At 41.4% G+C, this 12088-nt stretch overlaps 1 protein-coding gene and 1 pseudogene across 2 annotated transcripts in view; one reads left to right on the top strand and one right to left on the bottom strand.

Moving 5' to 3' along the window:
- The window catches only part of Gfpt1 (glutamine--fructose-6-phosphate transaminase 1), a 72085-nt gene extending 71113 nt beyond the window's left edge, over positions 1–972 (bottom strand). The window contains exon 1 of one of the 2 annotated variants that reach the window (XM_004849929.3): positions 702–972. In XM_004849929.3, the coding sequence (XP_004849986.2) occupies positions 702–972 (271 nt within the window). The remainder of the gene's footprint in view (positions 1–701) is intronic. The other variant, XM_004849930.3, reaches the window with a different exon arrangement.
- A 544-nt stretch (positions 973–1516) lies between these two features.
- LOC101726636 (large ribosomal subunit protein P1 pseudogene) lies at positions 1517–11710 on the top strand (annotated as a pseudogene).
- Positions 11711–12088: the final 378 nt, after the last annotated feature.

Raw genomic sequence — 12088 nt, 5'->3', positions numbered from 1 at the left:
AATGAATATGCTAGTGATAAATGATAAATTTTACACAGTATTTTAAATGGGTCCACATGTATGTGATTCATGTGATCTTTCAATAGCCAAGGACATTTCCCAGCCTCTTCCACCATGGAATCAGGTCTAAGCCCAATTCCCCCTTAGGACTGGTTTCTGTTGAGACAGGGAGTGGCAGGAAGTAAGCGCATATGTAATGGCATTGTCACACGTATAGCTAGTCTTGTTTTCTGTTGGGCCTACTCGAAAGAAGGCGATAAAAATTTTAAATTTTTAGAGCGCAGGGTAAGTCCAAGAGACGCCACCCGACGTTCCACAGGTTGCCTCGCTCACCTGGCAGACCCTACTGAAAGCACCACACAAGCGCACGCGCACACACACGTATACACACACGTACACACACACGTACACACACTCGCGTCAGTTCTTCCAGCCCTCCCTCGCTCTCCTTTTTCCACACAGGCATCTCCGGCCCTGGTTCCTCCGGTGCGCAAAGGCGCCCTCTGCAGCCCCCGGCCCCCGGCCCCCCTTAGGGACCAACCGCCACCCCTCCACCTGCCCCCGGTGCCGAGCCACCGCAGGACACCCCTGCCCACCGCGCAGACCTCGCACCGCCCCTCCCGCCCGGCACCCCAAGCCTCCACGGCCCCCTCCCTGCACCCCAGCACTGCCCCGAACACGCCCCCCACCTCCCCGCTTACCGCACATGATGCTGGAGATGCGACCCGCAGGGCGAAGGACGAAGGGCTGGCGAGATCCCGGGCGCACACGCGAGCTTCGGGGGCGGCAGGCGAGAGCGGGGGCCGGAGTGGCGGAGACACAACTCCCACTGGGATGCGACGGCCGAGGCTGCCACTGCTGAGGTAACCACAGCTCCGGCGACGACAGCTTTCTCCGACTCCCCGTCCCAGCCAGCAACCGACCCTGGTCCCCGCCCCTCGAAGCGCACCGCGCCGCCGCCGCACGCCCCATTGGGCCTCGTCTGCGCCGCTCACGTGCAGGTCCCGCCTCCCCGCGCCATCCCGCCCCCCGGGCCTGCGCAGGCCCTGCATCGCTGGCGGCGGAGACGTGGCACCCTCGTGGTTGCATCCGCCTTAGGTTCCTGGAGCCTAGGGGCAAGCAGAGGGAGTGGCCGGGCGGTGGAGGAGGAATGAAAGAAAGCGGAGAATGGAAATGTTAGCAAAGCAAATAGTTCGCTCAGCCTCGACGCCAGCATCGTACGAAACTGGCAGGAGGGGGAGGAAAACAGATTTGAAAAGGAGATCTGAGGATGCAACCATGTCACAGTGGAAAAAGAACAGAAGGCCGAGGGAAAATACAAATAATTGGGTGAGGTTAGGGGAGACAGGTACCAGAATTCTAGACTGCAAAACTCCACTCAGATTGGGCCCTTGTGTCGGGTGACAGGCCATTCCACTCCTGATATAAACTCTGGGTAATGTGTTCGGCTTCTAAAAGCCCTCCACACCCTGGCCACTGCCACCCTAACCCCCAGTTCATTACGAAGAGAGGAAGAATGGAAGGCAGACTGTCGGACCCAGTCCCTGTGCTTAAGAAACTACTGCTCACCTCGGACGCCTCCTTTGAGAGGACTGGAAATTGCTTATCACCGCATTTGACTCGTGAAGGCTTAATTCTATGAATTAATGCACCATTCCTGCCAAGAGAAACTTGATTAAAGATGAATGGTGCGTCTGGGAAATTATTCCCCAGGGAATTTTTTCCAGAAGATTTAAATGGTATCCTTATAGTCAAATGAAGATGGTTATCAGACCTTCATTAATGGCTCTAAACTAGCATCAGATAGACCTATATGGCACACACAAGTCCTGGAGTTCAGACTTCTGTGGAGGTATCTGGTCTGACCTCACCTTAGCTCTTCCTATTTCATCTTCCAGCCCTGGGTACTCCAACAAGGCTGAACAGGTGATTCCCCAACCAGGCCAACATTCTCAAATCTTTTGCACATTTTGGTTACTCTGTGTTGAGTGCCCAACCCATCTTGGTTTATAGGCTGCCTCATGAAAAAAACCTGTCACCCAAGACAGATTTAGAGATGTGCCTTAGCCTCTTTCTTTGATTTGCCTCCTGTAAAGCAATACAATATGCTCCTATATTTTATGATTTTTTTAAAATCTCCCCATTAAGCCATAGAATGCCTTTGTAGAACCAATACCTTATAGGCCCTAGGAAAAAAGGATGGTTCAAAACAGGCATGGTGGTGCATGCCTGTGATTCCAGCACTTGGGAGACTGAGGTAGGATAGCTCCAAGTTCCATGCCAGCCTGGGCTACATAGTGAGATCCTATACCCTCAGTACACATAACAAGATCCTGTCTCAAAAAAATTTTTTTAATTAAAAATTGTTTAAATAATACTTTTTCAAAAGATGGAATCAAAAATATCTTGTGCAGCCATGTATGGGAGCACATACCTGTAATACTAGCACTCTGGTAGGCTAGGGCAGGAGGATCACAAGTTGGAGCCCAGCCTGGTCAACTTATCAAGAAACTATCTCAAAAAGTTTAGAAAGAGTTAAGCATGTAGATAAGTATGAAGGCCCTGGTTCAATCCTTAATACTGCCAAAAATAAAAATGAAAATAAAATTTTTGAATGGGCAAAGGACTTTCCAAAGAATGCTGGAAAATGTGACATTAACTAATCAATATTTCTCACCTAAAACCCCTTTGTTATTTTAGGCCCTTAAACAGGTCCCTACATAACTCTGAGCAAAAATTAAAAAGTGAGCTATTTGTTAGTAGCCAATGCACTTCTTTTTTTAAAATTAATTTTATTGATATATTGTACATATACAATATAAATACATTTATCATTGCAAATTTGCACCTTTAGTCTCTCCTGATTCTTATTATTTCCCCATTCCCCTGCCTTCCCTTCAACCCTTCTAGCCCTCCCTATTTAAAAAGACTTTGTTTCCATTTTTTTCATTTTCTCATATTAATTCCATTCCTTTCTTTCCTTTCTCAAACCCCTCCGACTTCCCCTTCCACTTTGCCCCTTTTCTTCCTATTTCACATTATCTATTAAACCTTTTACTCCTAATTTACACTTTCAGTTTCTCACACTAGAGAGACTTCAGTATTACACGTGTGTCCTATTTATTTCACTTAAGAATATCACCTCAATGTGTATTCATTTACCTACAACTGTCTCTAATTTCTCATTTTTTATGGCTGAGTAATACTCCATCTTATTTTTTAAAAACACATTTTCTTTATCCAGTCTCCAGTTGATGGGCATTTGGGCTGCTTCCAAGTTTTAGCTATTACAAATTGTGCTGCTATGAACACAGGTGCACATATATCGCTGTAGTATGATTCTTTTAATTCTTTGGGGAAGATACCCAGCAGGGCAATAGCTGGATCACATGGGACTTCCAGTCCTGGTTCTTTGAGGTATCACCATACTGATTTCCACAGTGGTTGCACCAGACCACACTCCCACCAGCAGTGGAGCAGGGTTCCTCTTTCCCCACAGCCCCACCAGCATTTGTTATTGGTTGATTTCATGATAGCAGCCATTCTTTCTGGGGTGAGGAGAAATCTCAGCTATGTTTTCATTTGCATCTCTCAAATGACCAGTGATGTTGAACATTTTTTCATATGTTATTTGCTATTTCTACTTCTTTGTCTGAGAAAGATCAGTTCATTTCAGATGCCCATTTTTGGATTGGGTCTTTAAATTTGGGAAGTCGGATTTTTTTAAGTTCTTTATAGATTCTAGATAGTAGACCTTTGTCTGAGTAACAGGAGGTGAAAATTTTTTCACACATTGTGGGTTGTCTCTTCACACTACTGGTGGTTTCTCTTGCTGTACAGAAGCTTTTTAATATAAAAAGATCCCACTGGTTGGTTGTTTGTGCTAGTTCAAGAGCAACTGAGGGTTTGTTCATAAAATCTTTTCCTACTCCAATGTCTTCAAGAGTTCTACCTAACTTCTGTTCCAGCAGATCAGCATTTCTGTTTTAATATTTAGATCTTTAGGGCCAGGGATTTAGCTCAGTGGTTCCAGTGTCTGCCGTACAGGCGCAAGGTCCCAAGTTTGATCACCGGTAACAACCACAAAAAAAATAGATCTTTAATCCATTTTGATTTTAGTTTAGTGCATGGTGGGAGATATAGGCCTAGTTTTAATCTTTGGCAAGTTGAAACCCAATTTTTCCAGCACCATTTATTAAACAGGCTATCTTTCCTCCAGTGATGGTGTTTGTCTCCTTTGTTGAAGATGAAGTAGCTGAGTGCATCTGGAATTGTTTCTGCATCTTCTAATCTGTTCCACTGGTCCTCAGGTCTGTTTCTTTGACAGTACCATGGTGTGTTTATCACAGGAGCTTTGTAGTATAGTTTCAGGTTGGGGGTTGTGATACCCCCTGCCATATCTCTGTTGCCTAGAATTGCTTTTTCTATTCTGGGTCTCTTCTTGTTCCAAATGAATTTTTGGATTGTTTTCTCAAGGTCCATGAAGTATGCTGCTGGGATTTCAATTGTGATTGCATTGAATCTATATAGCAGTTTTGGAAGTATGGCCATTTTCACTATGTTGATTCTTCCTACCTGGGAGCAAGGGGTGTCTTTCCATTTTCTTTTTTTTTTTTAGGCCAGTAATTTAAAATTTAATTTGAAGTAAAAAATGGAGTTTCTCCAGGTAACATATTTGTATAAAATTTACCTTACCTTATGGTTTATGCTCTAAGAGTACATGTTATAAAAATCAGTAACAGGGCTTCTTTTATATTTCAATTGAAATGAACATAAGTAGCAATGAATAACTTTCTTTTATGTAGTAGCAAAGAGAGTCAATAATCCTTTCAAGAAAGAGACTATTTCATTTCCTCCCAACTTGGATTCAGCATAAACACAATCCACAAATGATATTGGAACCTCACCAACAGTGTAATTCAATTGCCTTGCTCGAACAATCATCTCCATCTGGAAGACATAGCCTTTAGAAACACATTTTTCTATTAACTTCTGGAGAACTTCTTTTTTGTATAATCTGTTAAAATCTGGGCAGATGCTGGGGATTTAGCTCAGTGGTGCCGCTGTCTGCCTTGAAAGTGCAAGGTCCCGAGTTCAATCCCTGAAGCTTCCTGTTAAATCAGATGCTCCTGGTCTCAGCAAAATCTGAGTTATAAAATTGGCCCCGCCACTGATTATTTTTCTTTTCAAATCCCAGCCATATATATCTACATTTCCTTTGTAGCGAGTTCCAGAGACAATATCAAAATTACCCTCCTTTTGCTTTCTAATGAATTCAGAAATAAACTTTGGTGGTGTGAGAGATCAGCATCCATAATAATTATATAGTTTCCTATGGCATGCTTCATTCCATGAATATATGCAGTTCCTAGTCCCAACTTTTTCTCCGGTGGTCTTAAAAGAATTTTGTCTGATCTGTAAATCTTTTACAACTGTTCAGCAACATCCCTTGTTCCATCTGGGCTTCTATCATCTATGATTATGATTTCATAGTTGAATCCACTTTCAAAATAATTTCCTGTTCATGTGTTGATAGCGTAAAATCTTCAAGGGTTTTTACAGCATGATCCCATTTGTTTAAATGTAAAACAGGTTACTCCCTTTCTATTCATCCTCTTTATCAAGCTCCATGAAGGCTTTTAGTTTGCTCCATCACTGTCCAAGAGGAAGCTGGAAACCGTCTTTCCATTATCTTATACCATCTTCAATCTCTCTTTTCAGAGTGCTATAGTTTTCAGAGAAGAGGTCTTTGATTTCTTAGGTTGATTCCTAGGTATTTCAGTTTTTTGGATGCTATTGTGAAAGGAATTGTTTGCCCTATTTCTCTCTCGGGGAGTCTTGTTCTTGTAGAGGAAAGCTATTGATTTTTGTGTGTTGACCTTGTATCCAGCTACCTCACTGAATTTGGTTATTAAGTCTAGAAGACTTTTGGTGGAGTTCTTGGGGTCTTCTATATAGAGTATCATGTCATCTGCAAATAATGACAATTTAACTTCTTCATTTCCTATCTTTATTCCTTTTATTTCTTTCTTTTGTCTAATTGCTGTGGCTAATGTTTTCAAAACTATATTGAACAGGAGTGGTGATAGTTGACATCCTTGTCTTGTTCCTGACTTTAGTGTGAAGGATTTCAATTTTTGACCATTTAGTATGATATGGGCTGTTGGGGGTTTTTTTTGGTACTGGGGATCGAACTCGGGTCCTTGTGCTTGTGCAGCAGGTGGCTAAACCACTGAGCTAAATCCCCAGCCCAGCTGTTGGTTTTTCATAGATGGCTTTTATCAGATTGAGGTAGAGACTGTCTATTCCAATTTTTGTAGGGTTTTTATAATAAATGCATGTTGGATTTTGTCAAATGCTTTTTCTGCATTTATTGAGATGATCATATGGTTTTTGTCCTTGGCTCTATTGATATAGTGTATTACATTGATTGATTTACATATGTTGAACCATCCCTGCATCCCTGGGATGAATCCCACTTGGTCGGGGTGTATGATCTTCTTGATGATCTTCTGCATTCTATTTGCCAGTATCTTATTAAGGGTCTTTGCATCTATGTTCATTAGTGAGATTGGCCTATAGTTCTCTTTTTCAGTTGAGTCTTTCTCTGCTTTGGGGATCAAGGTGATGCTTGCTTCCAGGAATGAATTCGGAAGTATTGCTTCCCTTTCAATTTCACTGAAGAGTTTAAAGAGTAGTGGCAGTAGTTCCTCTCTAAATGTCTTGTAGAATTCAGCAGTGAAGCCATCAGGACCCAGGCTTTTCTTAGTTGGTAAGTTTTTAATTACGTTTCTAATTTCATTGATTGATATTGGGTTGTTTAGAATTTTTCGGTCTTCTTCATTCAACTTTGGTAATTCATATGTATCTAGGAATCTGTCCATTTCTTCTGTGTTTTCCATCTTATTGGCGTATAGGTTCTCCAAGTAGGTATTCATTATCCTCTGGATTTCTGTTCCATCTGTTGTAATTTCATCCATTTCATTCCTAATTGCATGGATTTGGGCCTTTTCTTCCCTTTTACTGATAATGTTGGCTAAGGGTTTGTCAATTTTGTTTATTCTTTCGAAGAACCAACTCTTGGCTTCATTGATTTTTTTTTTTTTTGTATCGTTCTCTTAGTCTCCATTGCATTGATTTCTGCTCTGATCTTTATAATTTCCTCCCTTGTATGAGGTTTGAGTTTGTCCTGCTCTTCTTTTTCTAGAAGCTTGAGGTTCAGCATCAGGTTGTTTAATTGGGCTCGCTCTGTTTTCCTAATATGAGTATTCACTGCTATGAATTTCCCTCATAAGACTGCTTTCATTGTGTCCCATAGATTCCGATATGTTGTATTGGCATTGTCATTTAATTGTAGAAACTCTGATTTCTACTTTAATTTCCTCTGTGACCCATTGGTTATTCAGAAGTGTGTTGTTCATTTTCCATGTGTTTATGAAATTCTTGTGGTTTCTTTTGCTATTGATCTTCAATTTCATTGCACTATGTTCTGCTAATATACAGGGGATAACTTCAATTCCTTTGCACTTACTTAAACATGTTCTATGAGCTTGTATGTGGTCTGTTTTGGAGAATGACCCATGAGCAGCTGAAAAGAATGTGTATTCTGATTTTGTGGGGTGGAACACTGTAAACATCTGTTAAGTTCATTTGTTCAAGAATTTGATTGAGTTCTAGTATTTCATTGCTTATTTTTTGTCTAGTTGATCTATCTATTTGTGATAGTGGGGTATTGAGGTCCCCCACTACTATTGTATTAGTGCTTATAAGATTTTTCATGTCTGTTAGTATTTATTTTATATAGTTGGGTGCACTAGTGTTTGGTGCATAAATGTTTATGATTGTCATCTCTTCCTCTTGGATCGTTCCCTTTACAAGGATGTAGTGTCCTTCTTTGTCTCTCTTAATCAATGTTGGTTTGAAATCCACTTGATCTGCAAAGAGGATAGCTACTCCTGCTTTTTTTCGGGTTCCTGTCGCATGGAGTATTATTTTCCACCCTTTAACTCTCAGTCTATGAGTTTCTTTTTTAATTAGGTGCATTTCTTGTATGCAGCATATTGTTGGATCTTGCTTCTTGACACAACCTGCCAGTCTATTTCTTCTGATTGGTGAATTGAGACCATTAACATTGATGATGTAACTGATATGTATTGACTTATCCTTGTCATGACTTTCTCTTTTTGTTGGATTCTCCACCTTTGCATTTAATTTCTTGTGGTGCCCAATGGATTCATTCTGCTGGGCTTCCTGGGATTGTGATCCTTGTTGTCTTTTCCTAGGATATTGTTTAAAATTTTTTGGAGTGCTGGTTTGGTATTCATGAAGTTCCTAAGATTCTCTTTCTCCTGAAAGTATCTTATTTCTCCATCAATTTTGAAAGATAGTTTTGCAGGGTACATCAATCTGGGTTGGAGGCTGTTTTCCTTTAGGCCTTGAAATACGTCACTCCAAGCTCTTCTTGCCTTGAGAGTTTGCATTGCGAAGTCTGCTGTAATTCTGATAGGCTTTCCTTTGAATGTGATTTGTTTCTTTTCTTTGGTTGTAGAATTTTGTACTTCTGTTGAGTTTCTGTAATCTTAAGTATTGTATGCCTATGTGTAGATTTTTTTTGATCAAGGCTAGTTGGAGTCCTATATGCCTCACTTATCTGTATATCAAGTTCTTTTCCCCTGCTTGTGAAGTTTTCTGACATCACTTCTGTGAACAGTTTTTTTATGTTGCCTGCACTCTGTCCCGTTTCTTCCTTGACTCTGATCAGTCTTATGTTATTCTTGTTTGCATTGTCTAGCAAGTGCTGGATTGATTTCTCATGTTCCCTTACTATTTGAAAGAAATTTTCTTTTCCTGGACACTAATTGCAATCTTCTCTTCTATATCTGAAATTCTGTCCTCATATTGGCTCACTGTGCTGCGTAAATTTTCAATGGAGTTTTTAATCTCCTGGAAATCTGTTTTATGAATTCCATTTGTTTCCTATGTTGGGATATCATGTTGTTCCTCGGCTCCGCTATTGTTTTTTTCCTGAGAACGGCTGCTGGGCTACTTTCTTTCATATAAAAGTTACACTGGTGGAGAGGTGGGAAGTCAGAACCTTCCTCTGTTTTTTTATCTGTGTCCTCTCTAGATTTATTAATCATATCTTGCACTATGGGCACAATCTCTGCTGTTATCTGTGAAATTATTTCTGATTTCATTTTTTCCAGATCCTCTTTTGTTGCCAGTTCAGGGAGTCCAGGTGGTTGAGCATGAGAGTGTTCCATCTAGTCCCTTTGGGGTTGCTTTAGGTGATCTGGAAGTCTGATTGTGAGACTTGTTTATGTGTCTTCTCATGTCACAGGGGTGGGGGGCTGGGGGGTAGGAGGTGTGATGGTGGGAGTGTGTGTGCTGCTGGTGCCCAAGTGGCTCACCTCCTTGGCACTGGGGGCAGCTCTGTTCCTCAGCAGTGGGGTCAGTGGTCATTACATTTCTTAATTCAAGAAACTAAAGTCTCTAAGTCTTACAGGGTGTTATTTGAGATGCCAGCCACTGGGGAGGCTGAAGCAAGAGGATCACAAGGCAAAGTTCAGCCTGAGCAACTTACCAAGACGCTGTTTCAAAATTAAAGGTGGGCCAGGGTGGGGGGAGTGTTTCAGTGTTAGAGTACTTCCATAGCTAGCATGTATATGGTCCTAGGTTTCATCTCCAATGTTGGAAATACAAAAGAAAAGAAATAAGTCTGTAGAGATACAGATATAGATATAGATATAGATATAGATATAGATATAGATATAGATATAGATATAGATATAGATATCAGCCTAAGAACCTTCACTGAAGCAGTTCTCATCAGACTTGCATAATATTGCCCAGGAATCAAGGTGTGGCTCCATTGCTTAAGTAACACCTTTGTTCCCTGGCGGTAAACCTGTTACTACAAAGAAAATGCCAGCAGTAAACCAAAGTTCTAGTGCTCCAACTGTAATCATTAAACCCCCTTACTTTCTTCCCCTTCTAGCTGCTATTTCCTCAAAGTGACTTAACAATTTGTGTTATCCATCTCCTCTCTACTACTATTTTGGAAGTTACATCCAGTTAAAAGAAAGAAACGTTAAAGGCCAATATTTTCCCAATCCAGCCTTCAACAATCTCACTAACCCACCACAACAAAGCACTCTTTGTAACAGTGTTCAAGTCAAGACTCTGATATGGGCAAACTTTGACCCTCATCTGTATGGAGTTCTGCCTTAGTGGGGCCTTTGAGAATAAGGCTTGGAGGAGAAAATAAATGATTTATGAAGGTAAGGGAACATCTGGGTCTAATTTGGACATTTGAGAAAATGGAAAGGATTTTCTCTCCTAATCAAAAAGTTCTGAACTAAAATAACTGGAAGAAAAAAAGAGAGAAGATAGAATTCATCTTATCTTCATATAAGTCTATTTCCCTATCCCCATGTTTAGTCTTATAAGATCTGATGGCTCTCAGTGTCCTCCTTGTCATTTAACCTGATGGGCTTAAGGCCATCAGGAATTCCAGTTTCCATAAAGAAACAAAGAAGCATAATTGAAACAGCTCTTAAAGCGTTTAAAACATCCCCAAGTTCATGATTTGTGTAGCTCTGATTTGAATTCTAATAAATAACAATAAAAAGGTCTTTGTATTTAATAAAAATTGAAGAGCCAAGGTATTTTTTAAGAAAGTGTCCCAATTTCTAAGGAATTTTGTGGGAAAACATCCAAGGGACAGAAAAGATCGTAGCAAAAAGTCATAGATGGTAGCTAAGTTGAGCTCCTGAGGCCTATGAGAAGAAAAAAGAGAAGACAAAAACAAATGGCCCTTGCAACCCCCTTGATCCTACCCCAACCCCAATTTATCCCGCACACCTTCACACAAGAGCAATCTTTCAAAACTACAAATGCAATACAATTTCTCCCTGCTTCCAATTACGTGGGTACCCTGTCCATGCCAGATTAAATCCAGATTCCTACAAATGCACACACTGTATTTTGTTTGTTTGTTTTGGTACCCGGGATCAAACATGAGTCCTTGCACTTTCGAGGCAGGCAGCAGAACCACTGAGCTAAATCCCAGGCCCAGCACACACTGTACTTTAAGATTACCCTCCTGGCAGTTTTATCAGTGTCATCTCCTACCATACTATTCCAGCATCTTGTAGTCTAGCTGTACTGAACTCCTGGAAGTTCCATGAAAAGAGAATACCATCTCAAACTTTTACTTTTTACATTACATTTTCCTCTTTGGGAAAAGAAACACTAAACGGGTTTTTCTCAGCTGTTGCCAAGGTGTTCAGTCCTTCTAAGGAAGCTTAAGGCCACCTTGGCATGAGGCCCTCACTTTACCTGGTAACCAGCACCACCTTGCTCTTGACCTCAATGTGGCCTCCATCTCTGAGCTGGCTTTCATCTACTCTGCTCTCATCCTGTGTGTCAATGAGGTGACCATCACAGAGGATAGGATCAATGCCCTCATTAAAGCAGCTGATGTCAAGGTCCACCCTTTTGATATGGCTTGTTTGCAAAGGCCCTGGCCAGTGTCAATATCCGGAAACTCATCTGCAACGTACATACTGGTGAACCTGCTCCAGCTTCTGGTGCCACACCAGCAGGGGTCCTGTTCCCCTCACCACCACTGCTCCTCTGAGGAGAGGAATGGGGAAGCAAAGAAAGAAGAACCTGAGGAGCTGACATAGGCTTTAGTCTTTTTGACTAAACCTCTTTTGTAACATTTTCAATAAAAAGCTTAACTCTGGAAAAAATAAAACGGAGAGGAGAGAGGGAGGGAGAGAGGAAGGGAAGGAGGGAGAGAGAGGAGAGAGAGAGAGAGAGAGAGAGACAGTGAGGCAGAGGTTAAGTGGTTAAAGCTTGACTAAAAAAGGACTGGATAGCCACCCACAAAAATAGGACTTTAAAGGGACCAGAAAATTCCCTTGCCAAAAATTACTTACAAGCTGGGCATGGTGGTGCACTCTGGGAGGCAGGGGAAGGGCAAATTCAAGGTCAGCCTGGGCTGCATAGCAAGTTTGAGATCACCCTGGAATGTAGTAACTCTCAAAAACAACAACAACAAAAAATTACTTCCAGCTAGGCA

This window comes from Heterocephalus glaber, unplaced genomic scaffold, assembly GCF_053883595.1.
Source record: "Heterocephalus glaber isolate CG9 unplaced genomic scaffold, H.glaber_assembly_v1.0 deba00001457, whole genome shotgun sequence".
NCBI classification, from domain to species: domain Eukaryota; kingdom Metazoa; phylum Chordata; class Mammalia; order Rodentia; family Bathyergidae; genus Heterocephalus; species Heterocephalus glaber.
Note: the sequence above shows the minus strand (reverse complement) of the source record. Positions and strands in the feature narration are given on the sequence as shown.